This window comes from Eleutherodactylus coqui, chromosome 8 (assembly GCF_035609145.1).
Source record: "Eleutherodactylus coqui strain aEleCoq1 chromosome 8, aEleCoq1.hap1, whole genome shotgun sequence".
Taxonomy (NCBI): domain Eukaryota; kingdom Metazoa; phylum Chordata; class Amphibia; order Anura; family Eleutherodactylidae; genus Eleutherodactylus; species Eleutherodactylus coqui.
The window spans coordinates 206,490,548-206,517,023 of NC_089844.1; the positions used below are offsets into that span (position 1 = coordinate 206,490,548).

The following is a 26,476-nucleotide window of genomic DNA, read 5'->3' on the forward strand; positions in this document are numbered from 1 at the left end:
GCCAGAACCGCGTGGACAAAGCAGACACGGCCCGCTGTGTGAACATACCCTTCAGGTACCGGCATGCATCCACAGGCGGTCGGCATTGGGTGAGATGGCTAGAGGAGCGGTCATGGGGTTAATGGGTTTGTTAGTGATGAATCAGATTGGAGGACTGATGGGTGATGGTGGATGTATGCGTGAAATACCTGAAGTCCAAGCCAGTAAGCCCATATTACAGCAATAGCATGTTTATTCCTAGCCTCGGCCTTCAGTTGTCTCAGTTCCCTTCGCGCCTGTAGTGTATTTGAAAATGAGGTTAAAGAGAAGCTTAGAAAGTGGGAAAGGCTGTGGCGGGAGTCCATGAGCCAAGCGAGCTGGAAGTGAAGACCCCCGGGGTGTGGAGAACACTCGCTGCAGAAGGGTTAATGGAGGAGTCCTTCTCTTCGTAGGCTGCTAGGACACCTATCTGTGTTTGGGGTTACAAGCACCATAAGAACCATAGGATGTGCATTACCTGGGTTCCATGCCAATAGGCTGCAATGGTGGTGGCCGCTTCATTGCAGAGCTTCTGGTATTTCAGTTCCCGAAGGATCTTCCGTGCCTACATGAGAACACAGTACAAAGTTGCGCAGATTTCTTTAATAGATTGAAGCTGAACAGACAAGTTTCTTCTGCTACTTTGAGGGCAGCATAGGAGGGAGTGGGGGGGGGGGGCTGCAGGTTATACAGTTTTTCTATGATTTCATTCAATAACGCAGTTTGCATGGTGCTTGGACTTATTTACTGTTATGCTCATCCCTCCCTGGTATTTATCTAAGTGCTACTAGTCCCTACATGTCTGTGCCCCCTTACCCTCTGTCTCTGGTACTTACCTAGTGCACATTAAGTTCCCCCTGTTGGTGCTCTCCATGCGTATGTATTAAATACGTCTTTAGATTTGCTCCATTGTGACTAAAGGCGGCCCCTAAGAGGCCCGGAAGCTGCTGTAACATCCTGTATTTTTGTTAGTCAGTAAAAGGTATCATATCTACAAGATGACTTGGGTTCTCTTACTGGTAGCAATCACACTGGACTCCCAGAAGAACACGGAGAGTCCGTCTTCTTCCACCGCGGCACAGCCTCATCAACAGCTCTCCTGTAACATAGCAAGCTCCATGCCCTGCGGTGCTGTCTTCACGCGGGTCTGTGAACCGTCCCGACGTCTCTTGTGTCATGCTACTCAGCAACACTGAAAATTAACATACTTGGAGGGCTAATTGTCTGCAGCCACTCCTCTGCAGGTTGCTGAAGTTTAAGGGGTATTCCAGAGATTGGTCACACTTTCCAAAATTCACCTTACATTTACAATTATCGTCATTATTCCAAAAATCAGTCTAGACGTCCCACCGATCTCCGGTAGCGTTTTTAGCCGACCTGCGCCACGGCTGCTCTCCAGCCAGCGTCAGATTATTTAAAATGGCGCATTGACAACCGTACAGATTACGTGAAGTCACTGAGCATGTCTGACGGGTAACACAGGGGAGCGTACAGGTCGTAGCCGCTGGATACCAACGGAGAACTAAGGAGGCGGCCGCAGGGAAGGAACCATCTCTGCAAGGTATAACATCACGTCATCGCCACGCTAAGAACGCTCAATAACTTGGAATCGCTGCAATACCCCCTTAAGGTAAAGGGCTTTCCTCACAACTTAAAACTACTTCTCTAGCACTCCTTCCTGCTGCTGACAGGGCATGTGACTGCTGCAGCCAATCACTGGCTATTGGAGGATCAGTGATTGGCTGCAGCAGTCACATGTCCTGTCAGCAGCCACCAGGAAGGAAGGGGTGACAGAGACGCCCTTTTATCCCTACTTCTTTTATGCCTGTGCCGCGGCCTCTACTTGTACTGGCTCATGACTAAGGAAAGGTGGCTTTGCTCAAGAATAGTGTCTCGATCGAGCCGATGTAAGCGATACTCCGTGTAAACACAAGCACCCGACGGGGGATAACCAGCTCACTAGGTCTTCGGGGTATTTGCCCCTCATCAGCGGGCAGCAGTCTCTGTAGACGGGTAGCTTATCTTCTGGGGAGACTCTGGCTTTGGCTTATATTCCCAGTCATTGTTACAAGGCCTGTTAAAAGGTCATACACTGACTTGTAGGAATGCCGCCTTCCAGTAGGTGGTGCTGTAGAGCTAGGGTTCTATCTTTTCATTTGCATATTTCCCAGAGGAGCATGCATGGCTTTAGAAGTCTCCTCACACCTATTAGATGCTCTCCCTAAGGATACCCTTCCTGAGAAGAGGGAGGATATGGGACCCCTCTTCAGATGGGTGGGGGTTCAGTCCCACAGATCACATTTGTATCACCTGTAGATAAGTCAGTTGTGGGACAAGCTCTTTAAAGTTATACTCATGACATCATCAGCATTCCATTATCTCCTTCTCTTTCTGGTACTGCTGCAGTGAATTATGGGACGAGTCCAGAAATCTGAATAGAATTACTGCAGAGAACATTCTTGTCTGTTCCAGGGCAATTCTTGTTAAGCCAACATGTTGCATGTGGTCAAGGCTCCTGACATACAGCAATGGCACATTTCTCCTGCAACCTCAGTTCTCCTTCTGAATGAATGTCACCCTTCTGAGCTCATGCCGACCATTACTGAGGGTGTGCAGACCATACTGGAGTGGGCACATGTGCTGGAATACTCTGAAAAGTGATAAGTTATCTGAAGCTGTCAGCTCCTGGGGACCTCCTGCACTCCAGTCAGTAGCTCTGACTACTGAGCCATCCAGCCCGTGGACAGTTCCTTCGCATGACTCTCAGCCATGTTTCTTGATCCCAGTTACCTACGTCCCGCCTCCATGTCCTGACCCCACCTTGATTGCACTTCCTATAGAAGTCTGGCCCTGCCACTTCCTCAGTGAGTGATTATTCTGCTCCATGGCACTGTTTGATCAGCTCCACTTGCCTGTTCCTCTGCTGTTTCTGCTAGACCTCCACTTACTGACTTCTAACTTCCCTTCTGTCTACGCTACTCACCTTATCCATCTGCACTGCAAACTGAGACCTCCTGTTGCTGACTCCTGGCTCTTCCTTGAATACTCTCCAGTCCTGCGGCTGCTACATCTGAGGCTCGACCCCAATGCCTGAACCGCTACAATAGTGGTGGACAGTGGTGATCTTGCAGTTACTCTGTTTTCTGAGGGAGGCTGGGCGGGATGTTGGGACAGGAAGAGGAAGGAGATACTGAGCAGGAAGTTAGTGATCCACGGCTAAGGACACCTTGCCTCAGTGCTCCTCAGCAGTCTGTGGTTTATGATCAGTAAAGACGTGACCTACACCGTACGGCCAAAGAATCCTCACGAGAGGGATTCCTGCCAGCCCCGCTTAATTGCTGGAGCTTTTCGCCTCCTCGGCCCCACGGCCTACTCAGAGTCACAGACCCAGCAACTGGTGGTCAGTGTGCCGCTTCCATCAGAGGGAGAGAAAAACCTAAAGGCTGACTTTGAAGTGACTCCTGTGTATGGCGGGGTAACACCCCGGCGAGGCCTGACCTGGGACGCGGACTAGAGACACTTTGTTGTCCTCAGTTTGGCAACGTCTAAGCATTTAACACCTCAACTTCTTAGAAGAAGGAGAACAAACCTTCAGCGTTCAATAAAGGTTTGTATAAATTGTATAGTTCCCGGAAGTAAAAGCAGGACAGCAGACCCTGAACAAGCAGGATCATCAGTAGTAATAATGCACACTCAGACCCTCAGGACAGAAGGCTGGTGATCATGGGGACACAGCGACTCACCTTCCACCCTCTGGCATACGACTGCACCACGATGGTAGAACTCTTAATCCGCTTGTACTTATTCTGTTGCTGTAGGAAAGAGTGAAAACAGGTCATGAGAAACAATCAGCAGCCGGAGCCGCAGCCGAAGCAGGGGTTGTGGAGACGCTTGTGGTTAGAAGGACAATGATATATAATACAATGTAAACATGCCCGAACACAACAGCACAATGTGGAGGTGGGGCATGCAGCAGTAGGTGCCAAGTATGTGCCAGCAAAACCCATTCTAAGAATGGAAGAAGCTACAGACGGACGTCATCCCACACTGTAGACATCCAGGAAACTCAACCAGTCCCACCTTAGTGCTGAGGATTCAAGAAAGACCCTTACATTGTCAATCCTAGACTATATGCTGACTGATCGCTGCCTTAGGAAGAGCAGGTACCTGACGTCTTGTGATCAGTGAGGCGGTGCCACGTGATGGCCACGTCATGATCTGCTCTTGGATAATGTGAGCTGGTGCGTGACATCCTGTGATCAGTGAGGCGGTACTACGTGATGGCCACGTCATGATCTGCTCTTGGATAATGTGAGCCGGCGCGTGACATCTTGTGATCAGTGAGGCGGTACCACATGATGGCCACGTCATGATCTGCTCTTGGATAATGTGAGCTGGTACCTGACGTCTTGTGATCAGTGAGGTGGTACCACGTGATGGCCACGTCATGATCTGCTCTCGGATAATGTGAGCTGGTACCTGACGTCTTGTGATCAGTGAGGCGGTACCACATGATGGCCACGTCATGATCTGCTCTTGGATAATGTGAGCTGGTGCGTGACATCTTGTGATCAGTGAGGCGGTACCACATGATGGCCACGTCATGATCTGCTCTCGGATAATGTGAGTTGGCACTGACGTCTTGTGATCAGTGAGGCGGTACTACGTGATGGCCACATCATGATCTGCTCTCAGATAATGTGAGTTGGCACTGACGTCCTGTGATCAGTGAGGCGGTACCACATGATGGCCACGTCATGATCTGCTCTCAGATAATGTGAGTTGGCACTGACGTCTTGTGATCAGTGAGGCGGTGCCACGTGATGGCCACGTCATGATCTGCTCTCGGATAATGTGAGCCGCCGGCACATGACGTCTTGTGATCAGTGAGGCGGTACCACGTGATGGCCACGTCATGATCTGCTCTCGGATAATGTGAGCTGGTACCTGACGTCTTGTGATCAGTGAGGCGGTGCCACGTGATGGCCACGTCATGATCTGCTCTCGGATAATGTGAGTTGGCACTGACGTCTTGTGATCAGTGAGGCGGTACCATGTGATGGCCACGTCATGATCTGCTCTCAGATAATGTGAGCTGGTACCTGACGTCTTGTGATCAGTGAGGCGGTACCATGTGATGGCCACGTCATGATCTGCTCTCAGATAATGTGAGTTGGCACTGATGTCTTGTGATCAGTGAGGCGGTGCCACGTGATGGCCACGTCATGATCTACTCTCGGATAATGTGAGCTGGTACCTGATGTCTTGTGATCAGTGAGGCGGTACTACGTGATGGCCACATCATGATCTGCTCTCAGATAATGTGAGTTGGCACTGACGTCTTGTGATCAGTGAGGCGGTGCCACGTGATGGCCACGTCATGATCTGCTCTCGGATAATGTGAGCCGCTGGCACATGACGTCTTGTGATCAGTGAGGCGTTACCACGTGATGGCCACGTCATGATCTGCTCTCGGATAATGTGAGCTGGTACCTGACGTCTTGTGATCAGTGAGGCGGTGCCACGTGATGGCCACGTCATGATCTGCTCTCGGATAATGTGAGCTGGTACCTGACGTCTTGTGATCAGTGAGGCGGTACCACGTGATGGCCACGTCATGATCTGCTCTCGGATAATGTGAGCTGGTACCTGACGTCTTGTGATCAGTGAGGCGGTGCCACGTGATGGCCACGTCATGATCTGCTCTCGGATAATGTGAGCTGGTACCTGACGTCTTGTGATCAGTGAGGCGGTACCACGTGATGGCCACGTCATGATCTGCTCTCAGATAATGTGAGCCGGTGCGTGACGTCTTGTGATCAGTGAGGCGGTACCATGTGATGGCCACGTCATTTACATGGAACCAACCCCTGTGAATCCAGACTTACAGTACGCATTATGTTCGGCTCTCAGGCCCGCTGCAGGGTCAGGGAGTGACACCATCAGGATCCGCTCACACAGCAGGTCCTGCGCCCACATCCCACGGCCCATCCGCTGTTACGTTCCACAGGAGTCGTGCCGCAGTCTACAGGCACGGATTCTTTTGGAATGTGGATTTCATATATTCGTGCGGAGATAAAAGTACATTTCACTTCTTGATACCAACGCCACGCCGTTTACTCATCGGGAATGCCACACATTATTGAAAGAGGCCTAATCTGCGTGCGTACCCGTGGGCGGTTATCTGCGTGCGTACCCGTGGGCGGTTATCTGCGTGCGTACCCGTGGGCGGTTATCTGCGTGCGTACCCGTGGGCGGTTATCTGCGTGCGTACCCGTGGCTGATTTGCGTGCGTACCCGTGGGCGGTTATATGTGTGCGTACCCGTGGATGATTATATGCGTGCGTACCCGGTTATCTGCCTGCGTACATGTGGCCGGTTATCTGCGTGCGTACCCGTGGGCGGTTATCTGCGTGCGTACCTGTGGCCGGTTATTTGTGTGCGTACCCGTGGCCGGTTATTTGCGTGCGTACTTGTGGGCGATTATATACGTGCGTACCCGTGGGCGATTGTATATGTGCGTACCCGTGGGTGATTATATGCGTGCGTACCTGTGGCCGGTTATATGCGTGCGTACCGGTGGACAGTTATTTGCGTGCGTACCCGTGGGCGGTTATCTGCGTGCGTACCTGTGGCCGGTTATTTGCGTGCGCACCCGTGGCCGGTTACTTGTGTGCGTACCCGTGGCCGGTTATTTGCGTGCGTACTTGTGGGCGATTATATACGTGCGCACCCGTGGGCGATTGTATATGTGCGTACCCGTGGGTGATTATATGCGTGCGTACCTGTGGCCGGTTATATGCGTGCGTACCCGTGGCCGATTATATGCGTGCGTACCGGTGGACGGTTATTTGCGTGCGTACCCGTGGCCGGTTATCTGCGTGCGTAGATAAAAGTACATTTCACTTCTTGACACCAACGCCACGCAGTTTACTCATGAGGAATGTCACACATTATTGAAAGAGGCCTAATCTGCGTGTGTACCCGTGGACGATTATTTGCTTGCGGACCCGTGGCCGGTTATGTGCATGTGTACCTGTGAATATGGAACACCACAAGTGGTAACCACGCCCTGAGGAGAAGGCAGAAGTGGTTTATAATGGCCCCCAGTGAGTGCTGGGGAGTGAATAGAGGAACGGGCAGCACAATTTCCTCAGTTGCAGCTGCCAATCACTTACAGCCCCTAGAATGGTAGATTCTGCCAGGGACTGTTAATGCTGTGCTCCGCACCAAAATATGCTGTGTGTGAATGTAGCCCAACGGTGCTCCCCTGTGCCCCAACGGTGCTCCCCTGTGCCCCAACGGTGCTCCCCTGTGCCCCAACGGTGCTCTCCTGTGCCCCAACGGTGCTCTCCTGTGCCCCAACGGTGCTCCCCTGTGCCCCAACGGTGCTCCCCTGTGCCCCAACGGTGCTCCCCTGTGCCCCTGGTCTCACCTTCTCCCCAAGCAATGATGGCCCATTTTTGGCCAAATATTTTTTTATTTAGCGGCTTCCTCGCTGGACTTCCTAGCTAAACTACTAGTGGAGCAGGGGGCGCCCACGGCTGCACTGACAGCACACCGTGCTGTACCTTCTAAGCACCGCTCCTGTGATCTGCACGCCGCTGCTGCGCCATGCTGGCCGGCAGTGTGTGCACCAGGACTCCTCTACTCCCGCACACATCCGAGTATCAGAGGAACCGAGGTCAGGGGAGATGGAATCGAGGTGCCGCCCAGGCATCCCATGGCCAGCTCATCACATAAGTGGCGCTTAGGTGTTCAACGTACCGGATGGTGAGCTGTCTGTGCGGTCGTGGGCCCCTTCCCCCCCCCCCCCGCTAGTTTTGCTAAGAAGTCTGGTGGGGAGGGGGTTAAATCAACATTTTCATTAGCAATAATAGATTGTAAAGCTGAGTTTGGGCGCCGCCGCATGCCAGATGGGAGCCGCTGCACTGAGGGGTTAAAAGGAACATGTGCAGCACGGTACAGAAAACTTACCAGATAGCGCCTGACCCAGGCCGCCACCACCACCTGACTCCTCTTCATCAGCAGGAACCGTGTGCGGCACTTCCAGCCCCTATAGATCTTCTGGATGAGGGTGGCCAGGTCTTCTAGTCGTTCCTTCCTCAGTTCTTCAAGTCTGAAGAGCTGCAGGGAGACAAGAGGCCTGAATACCGCAGGGACTACAAACGGCTGAGGAACCGGCGAGGAGCTTCTTATGACTAAAGCACTGAGTGGTCCGCTGCGAGTACAATGGGCTCCTGTGCCGGCCGTCCTCAGGTACAGCGATGGGTGCGACGCAGACCCCACTGTCCGTGCAGCGGCCACATGAGACACAGTCAGGCCCCTTCACTCCGGGACGCTTTCATTTGTACTTTTTGATACGCTCCTAACATTTGTGATTTGTCTGCGGCCGCCGTCTGAGGCGTATATTTTGAAGGAGAAGTATTTTTCTAAGCAGGCTGAAATAGAAAAAAAGTACAATTTGGCCATTTTTGGGGCAGGGGCTTCTATTTTCAGCGCACATGGTGAGTTTATTCTGTGGGTCAGAACAATTACGGCAATATCACATTAATTTGAAATAAATATATTTAAAGCCGCAGTGCCATACATTGGCGCTGCTTCGGACCCGAGCAGGGCGGTGCCAGGTTTTATTTTAAGTTGTGTATCTAGTGAGCACCTGTCATCGGCTCCAGACGTCAAAACATTGGATTGGGGACAAAGATACCGTGACACGCCGGCCAGGACGGAAGGTGGCGGTGGGATATCCCTATCCAGGGTTAACCCACCGAGTGCCGGGTGAGTTTATTTCCTCACTAAATTCATAAGGTGGATATCTCATTGTACATCCTGCTGAACACCACATGTATGTAGCTTTTCCTGTTGTACGAATGTAAAAAAAATGTATATTTTATTACTACTGGGGCCACAATGGGGTGCACTATTAATACGTGGGCCACTATGGGGGCACTATTACTATTAACGCCACTATGGGGTGCACTGTTACTACTGGGGCCATTATTACTACTGGGGCCACTATGGGGTGCACGATTACTACTGGGGCCACTATTAATACGTGGGCCACTATGGGGGCACTATTACTATTGGCGCCACTATGGGGTGCACTGTTACTACTGGGGCCATTATTACTACTGGGGCCACTATGGGGTGCACTATTACTACTGGGGCCACTATTAATACGTGGGCCACTATGGGGGCACTATTACTATTGTGCCATTATGGGGTGCACTGTTACTACTGGGGCCATTATTACTACTGGGGCCACTATGGGGTGCACTGTTACTACTGGGGCCACTATTAATACGTGGGCCACTATGGGGGCACTATTACCGGGGCCACTATGGGGGCACTATTATTGGGACCACTATGGAAGCCACTATTAATACTGGTCTCACGGTTACTACTGGGGCCATAAAGGCAGTTACTGTTACTGTGAGGGGTCCACCGAAGGGCACTCATATGATATATAGAGGGTGTGGATTTGTGTAAATTTGCCACTACAGTTGCCCCCCTTTTTGTTGCTGGGAGGTATGGGTTCCTGCGGGGTCCCCAGTGAAGACCTCCCATAGAGATGAATGAGCGAGCACACAGGGCTGTCTGAGAAGAGTCAAGCTGTGCGGGCTCCTCCGTATGCAGAACCATACCCCCCATACCCCCCGGACTCCCAGCTCTGAGCACTATAGTGCAGTATATGATGCTCCTCGGTGCGGTCAGGGGCCCTTTAAATGCTTCGGGATGGTTCAAATAAAGAGGGTTTGGGAAGCTTGCGGGAATGTTCTTCATTGCATAGTAGCAGCCCACAAAGAAGCGGCACAATGCGGCTCTAGTTCTGCTCTACGGGGAGGTTTGGCGTTACGGCACTGACATTTTATGACACTCCAATGCAGAATAACCAGGAAACAGAGGCAGAGCTCACCCGTGAAGGTTCACAGCACACTGTACGGAGATGCATCAACCTACCGTTCGCGGGTTGCGGATAAAGATCTTTGATCTCCCAAAAGAAAATTCTTCTTTAGGAATTTCCAGGTCATTGAGCAACACCTCTACGCCGGCTCTGAGGACAGACAGACACATTTCATGCTGAACATCAGTGGAGGGCAGGACATGTAGAAGCACTTTAAGAGGGCAGTAACTTCATCTAACAGCCCGAGTCCCACTAATCTTGTCATATATGACTAGCCGGCCACTAGGGGTCTCCCTTCCAGCAGCTCTACAATCCACTGCCTGTCATTAGGCACTTGGCTTCTCTAGTAACATGGACATGGGGACACTGCTAGTTACTACATGCAGCAGAGAGAGGGGCGGGTATTCAGATGCTACCTTGCAGCTGATTGAAGCAGGGCACACAGGAGAGCATTGGAAGTGTGGGGGAGGAGATCCTGGTCAGTACAGCAGGGGCAGAATGGCTGCTTAGGACATCCCCACGTGTAAGTAGATGCAGACAGCAATGAGACGTCAGCCGCAGAAGAGCCGAGCAGCGAAGTCCGGCCTGCGCCAGCGGGACAAGGCGAGTCCGTCTGTGAACATCGTTGTAGGTTGGCCTTCACCCAAATCCAGCCACTCATTTACATCAGACTTTCATGATAAGATGCCATTCTGATCCGATGAAGCAGGGAAATGTAAGCCATGCAAGAATGCCCAGCGGGCAGATATGGCGCCAGACTGCTCAGCACTTGATCAAACTAGACGACCGCTTGGAGTGGTCAGCGGTAAAAGATGATCCGGCAACCAAAGAACGTGCCAGCCGAACAGCGCTGAGCGTCTGAATGGAAGGGTCACATGACGTAACCGAACAGCGCTGAGCGTCTGAATGGGACGGTCACATGACGTAACCGAACAGCGCTGAGCGTCTGAATGGGAGGGTCACATGACGTAACCGAACAGCGCTGAGCGTCTGAATGGGAGGGTCACATGACGTAACCGAACAGCGCTGAGCGTCAGAATGGGACGGTCACATGACGTAACCAAACAGCGCTGAGTGTCTGAATGGGACGGTCACATGATGTAACCGAACAGCGCTGAGCGTCTGGATGGGACGGTCACATGATGTAACCGAACAGCGCTGAGCGTCTGAATGGAAGGGTCACATGACGTAACCGAACAGCGCTGAGCGTCTGAATGGGACGGTCACATGACGTAACCGAACAGCGCTGAGCGTCTGAATGGGAGAGTCACATGACGTAACCGAACAGCGCTGAGCGTCTGAATGGAAGGGTCACATGACGTAACCGAACAGCGCTGAGCGTCTGAATGGGACGGTCACATGACGTAACCAAACAGCGCTGAGTGTCTGAATGGGAGGGTCACATGACGCAACTCAACAGCGCTGAGCGTCTGAATGGGAGGGTCACATGACGTAACCGAACAGCGCTGAGCGTCTGAATGGGACGGTCACATGACGTAACCGAACAGCGCTGAGCGTCTGAATGGGACGGTCACATGACGTAACCGAACAGAGCTGAGCGTCTGAATGGAACGGTCACATGACGTAACCGAACAGCGCTGAGCGCCTGAATGGAACGGTCACATGACGTAACCGAACAGCGCTGAGCGTCTGAATGGGACGGTCACATGACGTAACCAAACAGCGCTGAGTGTCTGAATGGGAGGGTCACATGACGCAACTCAACAGCGCTGAGCGTCTGAATGGGAGGGTCACATGACGTAACCGAACAGCGCTGAGCGTCTGAATGGGACGGTCACATGACGTAACCGAACAGCGCTGAGCGTCTGAATGGGACGGTCACATGACGTAACCAAACAGCGCTGAGTGTCTGAATGGGAGGGTCACATGACGCAACTCAACAGCGCTGAGCGTCTGAATGGGAGGGTCACATGACGTAACCGAACAGCGCTGAGCGTCTGAATGGGACGGTCACATGACGTAACCGAACAGCGCTGAGCGTCTGAATGGGACGGTCACATGACGTAACCGAACAGCGCTGAGCGTCTGAATGGGACGGTCACATGACGTAACCGAACAGAGCTGAGCGTCTGAATGGAACGGTCACATGACGTAACCGAACAGCGCTGAGCGCCTGAATGGAACGGTCACATGACGTAACCGAACAGCGCTGAGCGTCTGAATGGGACGGTCACATGACGTAACCAAACAGCGCTGAGCGTCTGAATGGGAGGGTCACATGACGCAACTCAACAGCGCTGAGCGTCTGAATGGGAGGGTCACATGACGTAACCGAACAGCGGTGAGCGTCTGAATGGGACGGTCACATGACGTAACCGAACAGCGCTGAGCGTCTGAATGGGACGGTCACATGACGTAACCGAACAGCGCTGAGTGTCTGAATGGGAGGGTCACATGACGTAACCGAACAGCGCTGAGCGTCTGAATGGAAGGGTCACATGACGTAACCGAACAGCGCTGAGCGTCTGAATGGGAGGGTCACATGACGTAACCGAACAGCGCTGAGCGTCTGAATGGGACGGTCACATGACGTAACCGAACAGCGCTGAGCGTCTGAATGGGAGGGTCACATGACGTAACCGAACAGCGCTGAGCGTCTGAATGGGACGGTCACATGACGTAGCCGAACAGCGCTGAGCGTCTGAATGGGACGGTCACATGACGTAACCCAACAGCGCTGAGCGTCTGAATGGGAGGGTCACATGACGTAACCGAACAGCGCTGAGCGTCTGAATGGGAGGGTCACATGACGTAACCGAACAGCGCTGAGCGTCTGAATGGAAGGGTCACATGACGTAACCGAACAGCGCTGAGCGTCTGAATGGGAGGGTCACATGACGTAACCGAACAGCGCTGAGCGTCTGAATGGGAGGGTCACATGACGTAACACAACAGCGCTGAGAGTCTGAATGGGAGGGTCACATGACGTAACCCAACAGCGCTGAGCATCTGAATGGAACGGTCACATGACGTAACCGAACAGCGCTGAGCGTCTGAATGGGACGGTCACATGACGTAACCGAACAGCGCTGAGCGTCTGAATGGGACGGTCACATGACGTAACCGAACAGCGCTGAGCGTCTGAATGGGAGGGTCACATGACGTAACCGAACAGCGCTGAGCGTCTGAATGGAAGGGTCACATGACGTAACCGAACAGCGCTGAGCGTCTGAATGGGAGGGTCACATGACGTAACCGAACAGCGCTGAGCGTCTGAATGGGAGGGTCACATGACGTAACACAACAGCGCTGAGAGTCTGAATGGGAGGGTCACATGACGTAACCCAACAGCGCTGAGCATCTGAATGGAACGGTCACATGACGTAACCGAACAGCGCTGAGCGTCTGAATGGGACGGTCACATGACGTAACCGAACAGCGCTGAGCGTCTGAATGGGACGGTCACATGACGTAACCGAACAGCGCTGAGCGTCTGAATGGAACGGTCACATGACGTAACCGAACAGCGCCGAGCGTCTGAATGGAACGGTCACATGACGTAACCGAACAGCGCTGAGCGTCTGAATGGAACGGTCACATGACGTAACCAAACAGCGCTGAGCGTCTGAATGGGACGGTCACATGACGTAGCCGAACAGCGCTGAGCGTCTGAATGGGACGGTCACATGACGTAACTGAACAGCGCTGAGCGTCTGAATGGAACGGTCACATGACGTAACCGAACAGCGCTGAGCGGATGCTGCGCAATTTCATCCTGTTCTTTTTGTGGAATTCAAAGACCGAGGTTGCAGGCCGACCCTCCGACTCTGATGTGATCAACGCCTAAAGGGCCTTTTACATGCAGCAATCGTCGCACAAAATTCATTCATTCGAACGCACATGCGCGGTAATTGCTATGTCCAGACGCCGCGCCGCCGTGCGCTATTCGCTTACTTTCTGTTTGTCACTCAGTTTCAACCAGAATAAAATTCACGATCGATAAAATGCGAAGTGGGTCATTAAAGGAAAAACCAAACCCGGGGACCCCGCCTAACGGAGAGACAACAGTGTATGGCAGAGGGCTTCTTGGGTATGCCGATGTCCTTGTCACCCCCCTCCGGCCCACCGGCAGCATCCAGGCCATAGAAAGTGGCTTTACAAAGTTTAGAGAAAGTAAGATGTGAACCAAGTGTCAGTGAGGCGTGTCTACAGCGAAGAGCCACTGGATAGAGAGCTCCGTGTAAACATGGCCACCAACTGGGTGACGAGCAAAAACATGTAGACTACTTGTTTCAGCTCACCTAAGAATAGTCGCTGGTTATCATAAGCAGATTTGCACTTGTTCTGCATGCGCCTCTCACTAAATGCTGATTGGCTCTGCTATTTCTGAGCATTTCGCCCTTCTTAATTCTCATTGGTTCCTGAAAACACATACGTGACCCTCCCCTGAGCCGTCCCTGCTGGTCTGTTGAAGAACATTCACTGTGTTGGCAAGCGATGCCCACCAATTAAGCTCATGCCCCCTATTAGACAGGCGGTACTTCAGCCCGTGTAAAAGTCCCCAACAGTTTGTCCAACAATCACAAAACTGAGCAACGAATTAATAACAGCAGAGGAACAAACTGGGGCTCGTCCATTTAGCAAGTATGTCAAGCAAGTGTTCAGACTTGTCCTGTGTGAAGCCATCCGTGGGGTGCGTTCACATGCAGCGGGTTTTGGTGCAGATATTAAGGTGGATTAGTGATCCGGATTGGAGCCGGTCTCACTTACAGTTTGTCGCTGAAGAGTACAAGTGTCTCTGTTCCGGTATTCCATTAACCAGTTTCCAATGACACAAGCCGTAGCACATGGGCCTTGCAAAAGCAGCTCCAGCAATTGATCTCCCACTCTGCACATTGTGGCTCTGTTGTCTCCGTGGTGTCGCTCCTTCCAGATGCTGTGCTCCCCTCACACTCAGGGGTGGGTCTTACAACATCCTAAAGTCCTAGCAGCGACTTCTCTTCTTAGGCCTCCACCCTCAGACTGTCTCTAGCCCCCACACTCACTATAGCCCTTGCACCACTCCCTGCAGAGCTCCAGTGACTTAGGACATGTGGAGGTGGTGGGCTCAACGTTCCCTTTTCACTATCCCGTATGCTTAGGGTCGGACTCTGGCCTTGTGCCATCGTAGAAGCTGTGTTAACTAGCTCTGTCCCTAACAGAGCCATTGAAAATGTCTGGAGCAACACTGCGCATGTGCAACAGCTACTCTGCTGCTCACTGTGGGGGGAGCAGAGACCCCAGTTCTCGAGATCGGTGAGGCCCACCCATCATACTTCTCACCTATCCTAGGGTTAAGTGATAGAAGTTGATTCTGGTAGAGCCCCTATAGGTGACACTATGGCAGCTTTCTAGCTCTTGAGCATTACAGTAACTTGTAGAATACATAACATACAGTACATATCACAACACGCCTACCTTGCTGGCCCTTTCCAGTGTGGCCATGTCTGTTGGCACAACATCTTGTATCTTTCCAGACAAGGCTCATATGGTTGCCTGAAGGCATAACCAGCCCTTCTGACTCTGACATTTTCTAGCAGGCCAAGGTATCTCACTTGGTGGCGCACCAGGGCATCATTGAAGATATGGGCGGCCTTCTTATCATTAGGTTTGATGCAGCTGAAAGTATCCACAAAACCCACCAATTAGAAGAAGCAGTGTAAGAGAAAAAAGTAGATGCATAATAGTGCAGTCTTTACCGGATGTAATTCGGGTTCTTTGTAAGAAGGTTCTTCATCAGGGTCGACACCGAAGCTTTGAACTGGGAGCCCGCAGTCGGTGGCCTCTTGAGGTTAATCTTGGCTGGGTTGCCCTCTGGGAACATATCTTTGATAAGTCCATGGTTTGCTTTCCACATAGCTTGAGAAAGGTCTCGATAAAGCAAGTCATTGTTCTTATCGACGAACCCTTCCACTTCGTACATGACCTGAAAACACAGAGGTAATGTGATGAGAACTGGATTTGGGACTGAGAGTATTCGGAATTCCAGAGAAGACAATTCTGAATCCAGAATGGAAACTTCATTAGATTGTGATTAAGACATGTCTTGATAAAGTTCTTCGACAGACCACTGCTATGGGGTTAGTCACGATGTTCTTCATGACTAGGGTATGGTCAGCTTGTTACCTCTTATATACACCACTTACCCCAATCATGAAATAAAACATCTACGAGTGGATTACATCGGCCACAGCAGCCGTTTTACTAAACAGACAACATAACATTAAATGACAATCGATATAACCAGGCCTCCACCAATGACTGCGGCCCACCACCCCAAACCCACAGTGACAGCTGGGACAGAGCAATATAGAGTTTAAGTTGGGGCGTCCCTGGAGCCACAAATAGGTCTGCACATCAGCACCATGATTTTACCTCAGGCGGTCCAGGTCGGCCACAAGGTGCTCCCCATCTTCATCTGATGAGTCCTCGGGCATGTTGGGGACGTCTGGTGGTACCAAGCGCAGACGTAGAAGGCAGGAGCCTCAGACTTCCTCCAGGGCTCCCAGACTGACAACTACTAGATCTCTTCCACCGGGTTCATCCATGATTCAGGTCTCATGGACTACGATTCCTGTGTATGCTGAGGAGTTTCACTATACTGGGGCTTGGGAAGGGGCAGCAGGTCAGGATTTAGCTTCAGCGATGCAGACGTTATTGGAATCATTTTCCCCGACCCTGCAGGGAGCCTGTGGTTACCCACAAAGCCTGCCCGAGGACTGCTGGCGAGTATTTATAAGGACTCTATTTATTGTAGGGTCTGCCGGCTGGGTGCTCAGAACCATGCTAAATATTTGGGATAATGCTTACGTTGATATATGGTCACTTGAAGCAGTGAAGCAACACATGGTAGATCGGGAGCGCAGACTCAAGATGGATAGGCCTTTTGAACATAAGCCAAAAGTGGCCCGGATGAATAACTAGCTGCAGCCATTTTTGGTTTGGGGCTACAACATGGGTCAAAATCATCCAGAGAGTAGCTCCAAACGGTTAATCTATATGGACTTGATATACAATCCTTACAAGTTGTATGGTGATTCTGCCTGGCGGCAGTACGGTGAGGAGTTTTGGCAGCATTTAACTTCATGGACCAAGCTTGGTTCTGACTGATGGTTTCTCAGAAAATCCCACCCATGTAGCCCATGGCCGCTGCCCCAGACTCCCTGAAAATTTTTTGGCCTCTGCAAATTTAATCACGAGTGCTTTGCCTGTGGTGGTCCTCATGCAGCAGCCGGATGTCCCCAGTCGGTTGTTAAAGCAGGTCATAAGGCATCAGGATCACATGAGCCTAAGAACCCCAATGAGTGTAGCCATGATGGGGCCGTCTGTTGACCGCTATCCCAATAGAGAGGCGGTGGAGCAACGTCATTCAGGTTTTAGTTGTGGTTTCTTTATCCCATGTTTTGTTAGTTGTAGCCTGGAGACAGCATGGTACGGCTTGGGCAGAGCGGGTGGCCGACATATATGGATGAATAACGGTATTCGGGAAGACACTTAAGAATATATGTAACACTTGTGGGAACTTGCGGTATTAGATTCAGTGGCTCGGCGGTGTTCGCAGGGTTAGCCTTCTATTTTCAATTACTGGGTTGGGCTGATGTCACAAAAAGATTCCGTGTCACACAAAAGTTAATGGGGTGGAAGAAGGAACAAGGATTGAAGGAGGCCCGTCGCCCAGTATCATACCCTTTGTTATGCCACCTGGTTTTGGTCTTTTGGAGGTTTGCGTTTCCCCCTTTAAGGTGCCCCTATTTGCTGCCAGTTTTGGTCTTGCCCTTCTTGGTGCACTTTGCGTGAGCGAACTATTTCCCCCTTACGCCTCGCGTCCCGGTGGCTTGTGCTTCAATGACGTGCGGTGTGTTAATGAGGTGGTGCGGTTACACATCCAGCGGTCCAAGACTGATGTTTTTGGGAAGGGAAGATTGATACTGCTTTATGCGGTTTGTGGGCCAGTCTGTCCTGTGCGACTTACCTCTGTTCTCTTATCCCTGCAGCAATTGGGGTCTCATAGAATGGTAGAGTTGGAAGGGACCCCCAGGAACATCGGGCCCGACCCCCTGCTCAGTGCAGGATTCACTAAATCATCCCAGACAGATGTCTGTCCGCCTCTGAAGACTTCCATTGAAGGAGAACTCCCCACCTCCCGTGGTAACCTGTTCCACTCATTGATCCCCTCACTGTCTAATATCTAATCTGTGTCTCTCCTCCCTTTCAGTTTCATCCCATTGCTTCTGGTCTTTCCTTGCACAGATGAGAATAGGGCTGATCCCTCTGCACTGTGACAGCCCTTCAGATATTTGTAGACAGCTATTAAGTCTCCTCTCAGCCTTCTCTTCTGCTAAACATTCCCAGATCCTTTACCCGTTCCTCATAGGACATGATTTGCAGACCGCTCACCATCTTGGTGACTCTTCTCTGAACTTGCTCCAGTTTGTCGATGTCTCATTTCCTGGGACATGAAAACAGGTCTCTTCTGACAAACTTTCAGTTCTAAGCATTTTTTCAGCCGTGGCTTTGATGGGAGTGAATTTGTGACCCCCTCCTGTAGTATATGTGCAGCCATGGAGGCGGCTTGTGCAGGTCTTCCGGTGATGAAGATTGGTTTGTGGTGCTCTGAATGCTTGGCGGGTTATGTTCGCCCAGATCTGTTGCTTTGAGTTTGTTCTATTTCACCCCTTTTTTTCAGGTTCAGCCCGCCCATCAGTTTGGCTTTAGGACACCCTTATGGTTTTTGAGCCGCTCAAGAAGCTGAATGCTGTGGGGGAGGCAGAAGCCTTGGGGTCCGTGATGTTAATGTGTCCTGGAGAGGCATTCAGGGCCTCCGCTGGCCTCGAGCTCTGCCAGGAGTGGTATATATTAGCCGGGGAACACAAGGTCCAGCCATTTGGTAACTCACACGGGTGGTTATGACTTACAATTGGCCAAGTTTCTAACCCTTGTGCACTCCGATTTTGACGGCTTCCCTAGTTTCTTCCAGGAATTAATAGCTGTTTGGTTGAAGATTATTCCCTGTGTTCTATGGCAATGCGGCCAAGACTCGATGCCCGGAGAGAAGACCAGGCGCACTATGAACCCTCGCCTGTTCGGATCAATCTGTTCAAGAATGGTTGTAGCCACCCCAATACTCATCAGTTTACATCATCTTTGGTTTTGTTGTTAATTTTACAGGGTTTTTGGTGGGTTTCTAAGTTGGTGCATTCCATTGGTCCTGGAGAAACCTACCTTTTATCAGTAGCTGGCTAACCACACCCACCCCGTCCTCCAGCCAATGATTAGCAGCTCTCTCTATGCACAGTAATAGGCAGGCAGCTGTCAATCATTGGCCGGGGGGCGAGGTGGGTGGAGCTAGCCTGCAGATCATGAACATCCAGGACCACTTTAGGTAGTCGTCTCTGCGTATGCTGCTACTGATAAAGGGAAAGTTTCACCAAAACTACTGCCCAGATGCACACAGCAGGCATGTGACTGTCCCCCATGTGACAGGCGCTATATTATGCTGCCGGCAGTCTCTTTATTACCAAATATATTAACATGAGAAATAAATTTAAAATCTGCAATAAAAACAAACAAAAAAATAATCGGAGGCTTTTCCAATGTTAATGTGACTGTAAAGAGGTTAAAGGGGACCAGCGAGTGCCGCCTCCCACTGCGACAGTGGCAATGATCAAACGAATGCATTTTTAAAAAATTCGCAGGCCCCTTTTTCTATCCTGTAGTTCATAATAAATTGTGAAATAAAGAAGCGCCATCTCCTCCCCGCCCGCTGCCCAGACTCTGCCCCCCCTGGCCGCTGCCCGGACTCTAAGTCCCCCCTCCCCCCGCCCGCTGCCCAGACTCTGCCTCCCCCCGCCGCTGCCCGGACTCTAAGTCCCCCCTCCCCCCGCCCGCTGGCCGGACTCTAAATCCCCCCTCCCGCTGCCCGGACTCTGCCCTGAACCCCACCCCCCCGCACTCTGCCCTGAAACACCCCCCCCCCCCCGCCGCCCAGACTCTGCCCCCCCGCCCGCTGCCCGGACTCTGCCCTGAACCTCCCCCCCCCCCCCCGCTTGCTGTAGCGGACTCTGCCGAACCGTCAGTCGACCAGAGACATTCACTGCACCTTTATTTCTTGATTGGGTGACATTTTGGTTTAATGGTCAGCTGCCCTATATCACATGACCATAGCACTGTATACGGTAATAGGGATGTGACCGTGCGCCAATCTACCTTGCCGGCATAATGCTGGATCCTGAAGCAGCTGTGCGGGAGAGACGTGTCATTCAGGAAGCGCGACGACTTGCACATCCGGCTCTCAAAATGCTGATGGGTGGCACAAACTTGATTGAGCTTGTCCAGGAAGGTGTCGTCGGTGACGGTGCCCGGCCGCAGGCACTCCTCGTCCAGCATGGCCAGGATGCCATTTTGGTTCTGAAGTTTTATGAAGAAAGTAAGGAAAAACGTTTTGAGCAAATTACAGAGTTAAGCGTCAACCTCAAAACCAGTGCGGCCCCCGCATGAGTGCCACGAGCGGCGACGCTGCGGAATCCTCAGCATCTACGGTACAAGCTACGCGGATGAGAGTTACGAATAGAGCCGGTCACTCAGACTCGGTGGAGGAGTTGGAATAAGCTGGGAACCCTAAATCCCCAGCAGGCCAATTTATGCTGCGGGTTTGACCAGGGATTTAACCCTTGAAATCCAAATCCACAATAAAATCCACCGTGGAAAGTTGTGAGCGAACGCACCTTGTGTGAAGGCGGCCCTGCGCTCCTCCCCTGTGAGGGGGCAACTCTGTTATAGAGGGGGTCTAACTGGTAATAAGGCCCTTCCCAAATTACCAAGGCCCGATCCAAACCAAGTACTTACGTTCTCAATCAGATCACATATAATGGCGTTGTTGAAGTACTCGATGTGCGTCCACTCAATGCCCTAAAGAAGAAACAAAGCACATAAACCATCAGTTAGATGGCCGCCGCCGGCAGGAAGTACACTGCGTGTCAGATATCTGACCCCCGGCCCCGGGGCCACTCCGGAGACATTCACTACACTGCCACATAAATCTCCAGTCAGCCAGTTTCTCAGCCGGTTGTGGGGGTCCTCCGGCTCGCCGCACTCCCCTCGTACACAGGATGCGATCAGTAAGCCCGTCTCCCTCCATCACTCCACCAAACTGGGTGTCCTGGAACTCCTTCAGACTCGCTCTCCATCCCTGATCGGTGTCACATTCCCATGCACTCCCATGGAAGCCAGCCAGAAGGGAAGGCCTCCAGGTCAGCCCCGCTATGCGGACACTTCTGTTCCCCGGTCTGCAGTCACACGGAGCCTTAAAACATGAAAAGTCTCAAAAGTAACAAGGGAAAGTGGTTTCATCTGTAGAAAAGCTGAAGCGGGAAGCCATGCAAATGGAAATACACCCTCAGTCCTGCGCGTCAGCTGGGGGGCTCCACTGCCCACTCCATGCCAAGGCATTGTGCTGAGATGTAATACCAGATGCAGCCACTTGGGGTCGGCCACATTTGCACCCCAGTGTAAAATCTGCCTGCTGGCCCCGAAGCAATTGCCAAACATTATCAATTCCGATGTCATTTGGGACAATTAAATACTGTGAGGAATCTTATACCAGGGAGACCCTCATAACAACTGGCGTCTTTGGTTACAGGAGACATGGGTGGAGCATCCCACCAGTAAAGATGGTGTAGTGGCCCAGTATATGCTTTCCTGGCCCCCTCCATAATTCTCATACATGTATGTCTTATGTAGATGCTCTGTGCAAAACGGTCTTGTCATTCTGTTATGTGCGTTGCACAGCTCAGCAAATGATGGGTTAAATGTCTGCAAACCCTGGAGACTGGGTATTATTGTATATTGACACCACCAGGAAGTCTTGGTAGAGCCAAGACTGAAGGGAGGTGACGCCCCCTGTACGTGATTGGCTGCACAGGGTGTTAGGCAGCAGGTCCTGCAAGGCCACAAAAGAGGAACAGGCATGCAATGTAGTGTCCAGCGGCGCTGCAGCCGTGCACCCCTAGCAGCAAGTGCCTTCCCCAGTGGCGGCGTCGGTGGCAGCCGTCCACAAGACAGAACATTCCATCGCTATTCAACCGCTGCGTGACATCGGGAGCAGGGAGGCCAAACACTACTCACGGTCGTTACCTGGGAGCGGCCAGCACAGAGCAGTGATAAGGCCGGGCACGACGGAGAGGTGACCGGCCGGGCGGGAGCATAGCACGCATGGCTGAAATGCCGGGCGGGATGGAGCACTGAGGCTACAGCGTCTGCATAATTTTGTCCCAGCGCTGCAGCCTTAGGCTGATGGTTACTATACATATGCTTACATTATGACCTGTACATGGTGGCATCTTACACCAATGACATGGCAGCATTTACAGATAATTATGTAAGGCCAAGAACTATAGTAACCCTCCGCCTAAGGCTGCAGTGCTGGGACAATCTATCCACACTCCGATGCTAGGACCTTCGTGCCTTCACCCTATCGGGAGCTGGGGGTGAGAGAGGGGCGTTCCTCCTGTCACAGCCCTAGCTTCCGGTGGCGTCATGATACACCAATACCTGGAGACTGTCTGCAAATGTAACAATTCTGTCCTGTTACATGGGGTGCATGAGAGGGGGAAGCAGGTTCCATGTTTTCAGGAGTGGTAGTTGGGAGGTCCAGCTACATGGGGACAACTTCAGCCTTCATGTAGTGAAACATGGAAAAGGAGCAGAGGTTTCCCAAGCGCAAGGATCAGCATGCGAAGTGAGTGAGCCCAGAAAGAGAGAGAGCAAGTCCAGTCTGTCAAGGCCTAGTGCAGAGGTACTCAGTGGTTTGTCACGCGCGGCCTGAAGACTCGGTCTGCTGTGTGGAGGTAGTCTAGTTTTCTCTAATTCCTGCACTATTCAAACCTGTCGCTTGTGCCTTGTATCGCTAAAGTTAAAGTTTCAAGTAAAAGTTATTCCAGGCCCTGACCGTTCCCCGGGACCCGAGGTACTCTATCACTGTCTGTGGCTCAGTTATTTCCCCCGCCGATGTTCGTATTGGTGGGTGCCGGGATGGTGGCGTAACCCGTGTCAAACTCTGCACCTGTTGTAATGTTTATTGGGCATCCCCATGCCGGGGTTGTCCAGAAGAGGCCCAGTGCTGCCCTGTCCTTGGCTGCGTATGTTCCTCTTGGAGGGAGCGTATTAAGTGCCGCTGTGACAAGCCAGCATCTTGCCCTCCCCGCTCCTCAGCGTATGTCATGGATCAGGGCAGGGCTGGTCAGGAGGGGCTTGACTGCCCAGACCGACACGTTTATGTACAATGATGCCAGGGATGCCTCTTCATGTAGTATGCGGAAGTTATAATAAGATCCGCAGTGGTAAGGTGACCAGACGGCCGACATGTCCAGGCTAAGGGGAGGTGGCCACAATTATAAAATAACAGATCTTGCGGGGCTCCAATGTATGCATGCTTATTGCTCAAAGAAGGGAATGGGAGCTCTGAAAGCATCTGCGATGATACTTCCGTAGGTCCCATCGCCTTCTAAGGCATCTCCAGACACAACACCCTGCTGCTCCCGTAATTCACCTCTCCATTGAACCGCCGCCTACTGTGACGAAGAGCAGTGCCTCCGCATGGCGGATGGGGTTGGGGGACCTCAGTCTTGGGATAGGTGCAGATCCTAGAGGTCGGATGGGAGTACCCCTTTACTTGACCAATAATCCAGAAAATCTGATAATCTGACGATTATAAGTCCCACTGATGCTGGATAAAGGGAATTCTAGCGTATGACAAACAGAAGGAAACTGGTTACAAGTACCTGTTTATAGGTATACTGCCGCCCTCCTTTTACAGCCCTCTCTGGGGTTAATGATAGGCTGATTACAGTGATGTGCCTGCAGGATGTATGTGCAGTGCTTAAAGTAGTCCTGGATACTTCTGAGCTGCAGTGAGCCCCTTCCACTCCGTCCTCCCGCTAATGCTTGGCTGCTGTTTCTCTATGCACATTAATAGGGAGAAAGCTGTCAATCAGTGCTGGATCCAGGGGCGTAACTATAGGGGATGCAGTTGCACCCGGGCCCAGGAGCCTTAGGGGGCCCATAAGGCCTCTCTTCTCCATATAGGGAGCCCAGTGCTATGAATAAAGCATTAAAGTTTGGGGCCCTGTTACAGGTTTTGCATTTGGACCCCGAAGCTTCACGTTACGCCTCTGGGTGGAGGGCAAGCCTAACTGCAGCTCATGACCATTGAGGACTACTTCCTGTAGACCTCTGTGCCTGGCTGCTATTAACCCTTTGCGATCCAATTTTGGATCCAGGGTTTCCTAGGGGGTTTTGTCTTTCTGCCATTATACAATAGTGCCATCTGCTGGCTAGAGCCAGTACTGCGGTATTGGACATGCTGGAGAGGCCCCCCGACAACAGAGCGGCCAGTAATATACAGTAAGAATACCCTGCCGGACGTCTTCCAACATCGTAGCTGTACAGCCTTCAATCAGAATGTCTGAAGACGTCAGGCAGTGGATTGGAAAGGGTTAAGATTCCAAGTTTCTCCCAGACTCCTGCACAGATCCAGACAGCAGACATATCGCTGTAAGTGGTGTGCTTGTCACTACCTTGTAGTGCCTTCAGAGAGGGTGCAAACAAATAGTCACACACCGCCTCCAACCATCCACAACGGCCCGTTGGACTCCGGCCAGTCATCAGCACCCCGGGACGATTTCTGCACATTTCAAGAACAATTTAGCAGTATAAGTACTGCAGTGTATTGTATAGGCGGCAGCTGAAGGACCCTATGGGGATTCAGAGATGGTAACGATACATTGTTTAGAATTATTACAAATAAATAAAATACAAGTTAAGAAAATAGATCTTCCCATTGTTAACACAAATGATAATAAAAAGTAACCATATTTCATCTCGCCACATCCGTAGACATCGTATCTATTACAATGCTAAGCCACTACAACAACATATCATTCATCCTACGCCGTGAAGACCATCAGGGGAGGAGCAGCGCCAGAACCGCACCGCGGAGACCATCGGGGGAGCACAGCGCCAGAACCGCACCGTGGAGACCATCGGGGGAGGAGTAGCGCCAGAACCGCACCGTGGAGACCATCGGGGGAGGAGTAGCGCCAGAACCGCACCGTGGAGACCATCGGGGGAGGAGTAGCGCCAGAACCGCACCGTGGAGACCATCGGGGGAGGAGCAGCGCCAGAACCGCACTGTGGAGACCATTGGGGGAGGAGCAGCGCCAGAACCGCACCGTGGAGACCATTGGGGGAGGAGCAGCGCCAGAACCGCACCGCGGAGACCATCGGGGGAGCACAGCGCCAGAACCGCACCGTGGAGACCATCGGGGGAGGAGTAGCGCCAGAACCGCACCGTGGAGACCATCGGGGGAGGAGTAGCGCCAGAACCGCACCGTGGAGACCATCGGGGGAGGAGTAGCGCCAGAACCGCACCGTGGAGACCATCGGGGGAGGAGCAGCGCCAGAACCGCACTGTGGAGACCATTGGGGGAGGAGCAGCGCCAGAACCGCACCGTGGAGACCATTGGGGGAGGAGCAGCGCCAGAACCGCACCGTGAAGACCATCGGGGGAGGAGCAGCGCCAGAACCGCACCGTGGAGACCATCGGGGGAGGAGCAGCGCCAGAACCGCACCGTGGAGACCATCGGGGGAGGAGCAGCGCCAGAACTACACCATGAAGACCGTTAGGGGAGGAGCAGCACCAGTACCGCACTGTGAAGACCATCGGGAGAGGAGCAGTGCCAGAACCGCATCGTGAAGCCCATCAGGGGAGGAGCAGCGCCAAAACCGCACCATGAAGCCCATCAGGGGAGGAGCAGCGCCAAAACCGCACCATGAAGCCCATCAGGGGAGGAGCAGCGCCAAAACCACACCATGAAGCCCGTCGGGGGAGGAGCAGTGCCAGAACCGCACCATGAAGCCCATCAGGGGAGGAGCAGCGCCAAAACCGCACCGTGAAGCCCGTCGGGGGAGGAGCAGTGCCAGAAACGCACCGTGAAGCCCATCGGGGGAGGAGCAGTGCCAGAAACGCACCGTGAAGCCCATCGGGGGAGGAGCAGTGCCAGAACCACACAGTGGAGACCATCGGGGGAGGAGCAGCGCCAGAACTGCACCGTTTAGGTCACCTGGTCTCCAAAATGTTTTTATAAAAAGTGATCAACAAGTCGTATGTTACCAACAGAAACTACATGTCGCCGTGAAACAAGCAAGCCGCGCACACCCCCGCTGACAGACACATGGAAGTAGTACAACAAGAAAGCAGCTTGTCCCACACGAGTCCTGATGGAGCCAAGTCACCGCAGAAGCACAAATCAATGGCTCAGGAGTGGCGGCGTTGGGGCTCTGGCACCCAGAACAGAAGAATCTGGGGTCTTCCACTCCCTCTCCAGGACCCTTAAGACATTTCCCAACCCCCTCATTCATTTTGCAAGGCCCCCCAGATTTACTGCACCCCACAGCAGAAGACTAGTTGTGTAGATGTCATGTCTCCAAGGTCTAGGTGGCACAGTTGTATCTGGTCTTTGTATGGGTGCAGACCTGGTGAGGTGGCACTTGTTGGCA

The 26,476-nt window shown here is 52.3% G+C and overlaps 1 protein-coding gene across 4 annotated transcripts in view; it reads right to left on the minus strand.

Moving 5' to 3' along the window:
- MYO1B (myosin IB) overlaps positions 1–26,476 on the minus strand; it is a 216,795-nt gene that overhangs the window by 37,180 nt on the left and 153,139 nt on the right. For 2 of the 4 annotated variants that reach the window (XM_066577257.1, XM_066577260.1), the window contains 9 exons: positions 20,768–20,830; positions 20,129–20,329; positions 15,622–15,848; positions 15,341–15,541; positions 9,979–10,072; positions 7,996–8,145; positions 3,762–3,830; positions 497–583; positions 189–275 (listed from right to left, as the gene is read on the minus strand). In XM_066577257.1, coding sequence (XP_066433354.1) covers positions 189–275; positions 497–583; positions 3,762–3,830; positions 7,996–8,145; positions 9,979–10,072; positions 15,341–15,541; positions 15,622–15,848; positions 20,129–20,329; positions 20,768–20,830 — 1,179 coding nt within the window. The remainder of the gene's footprint in view (positions 1–188; positions 276–496; positions 584–3,761; positions 3,831–7,995; positions 8,146–9,978; positions 10,073–15,340; positions 15,542–15,621; positions 15,849–20,128; positions 20,330–20,767; positions 20,831–26,476) is intronic. The other 2 variants (XM_066577259.1, XM_066577258.1) reach the window with 1 other exon arrangement.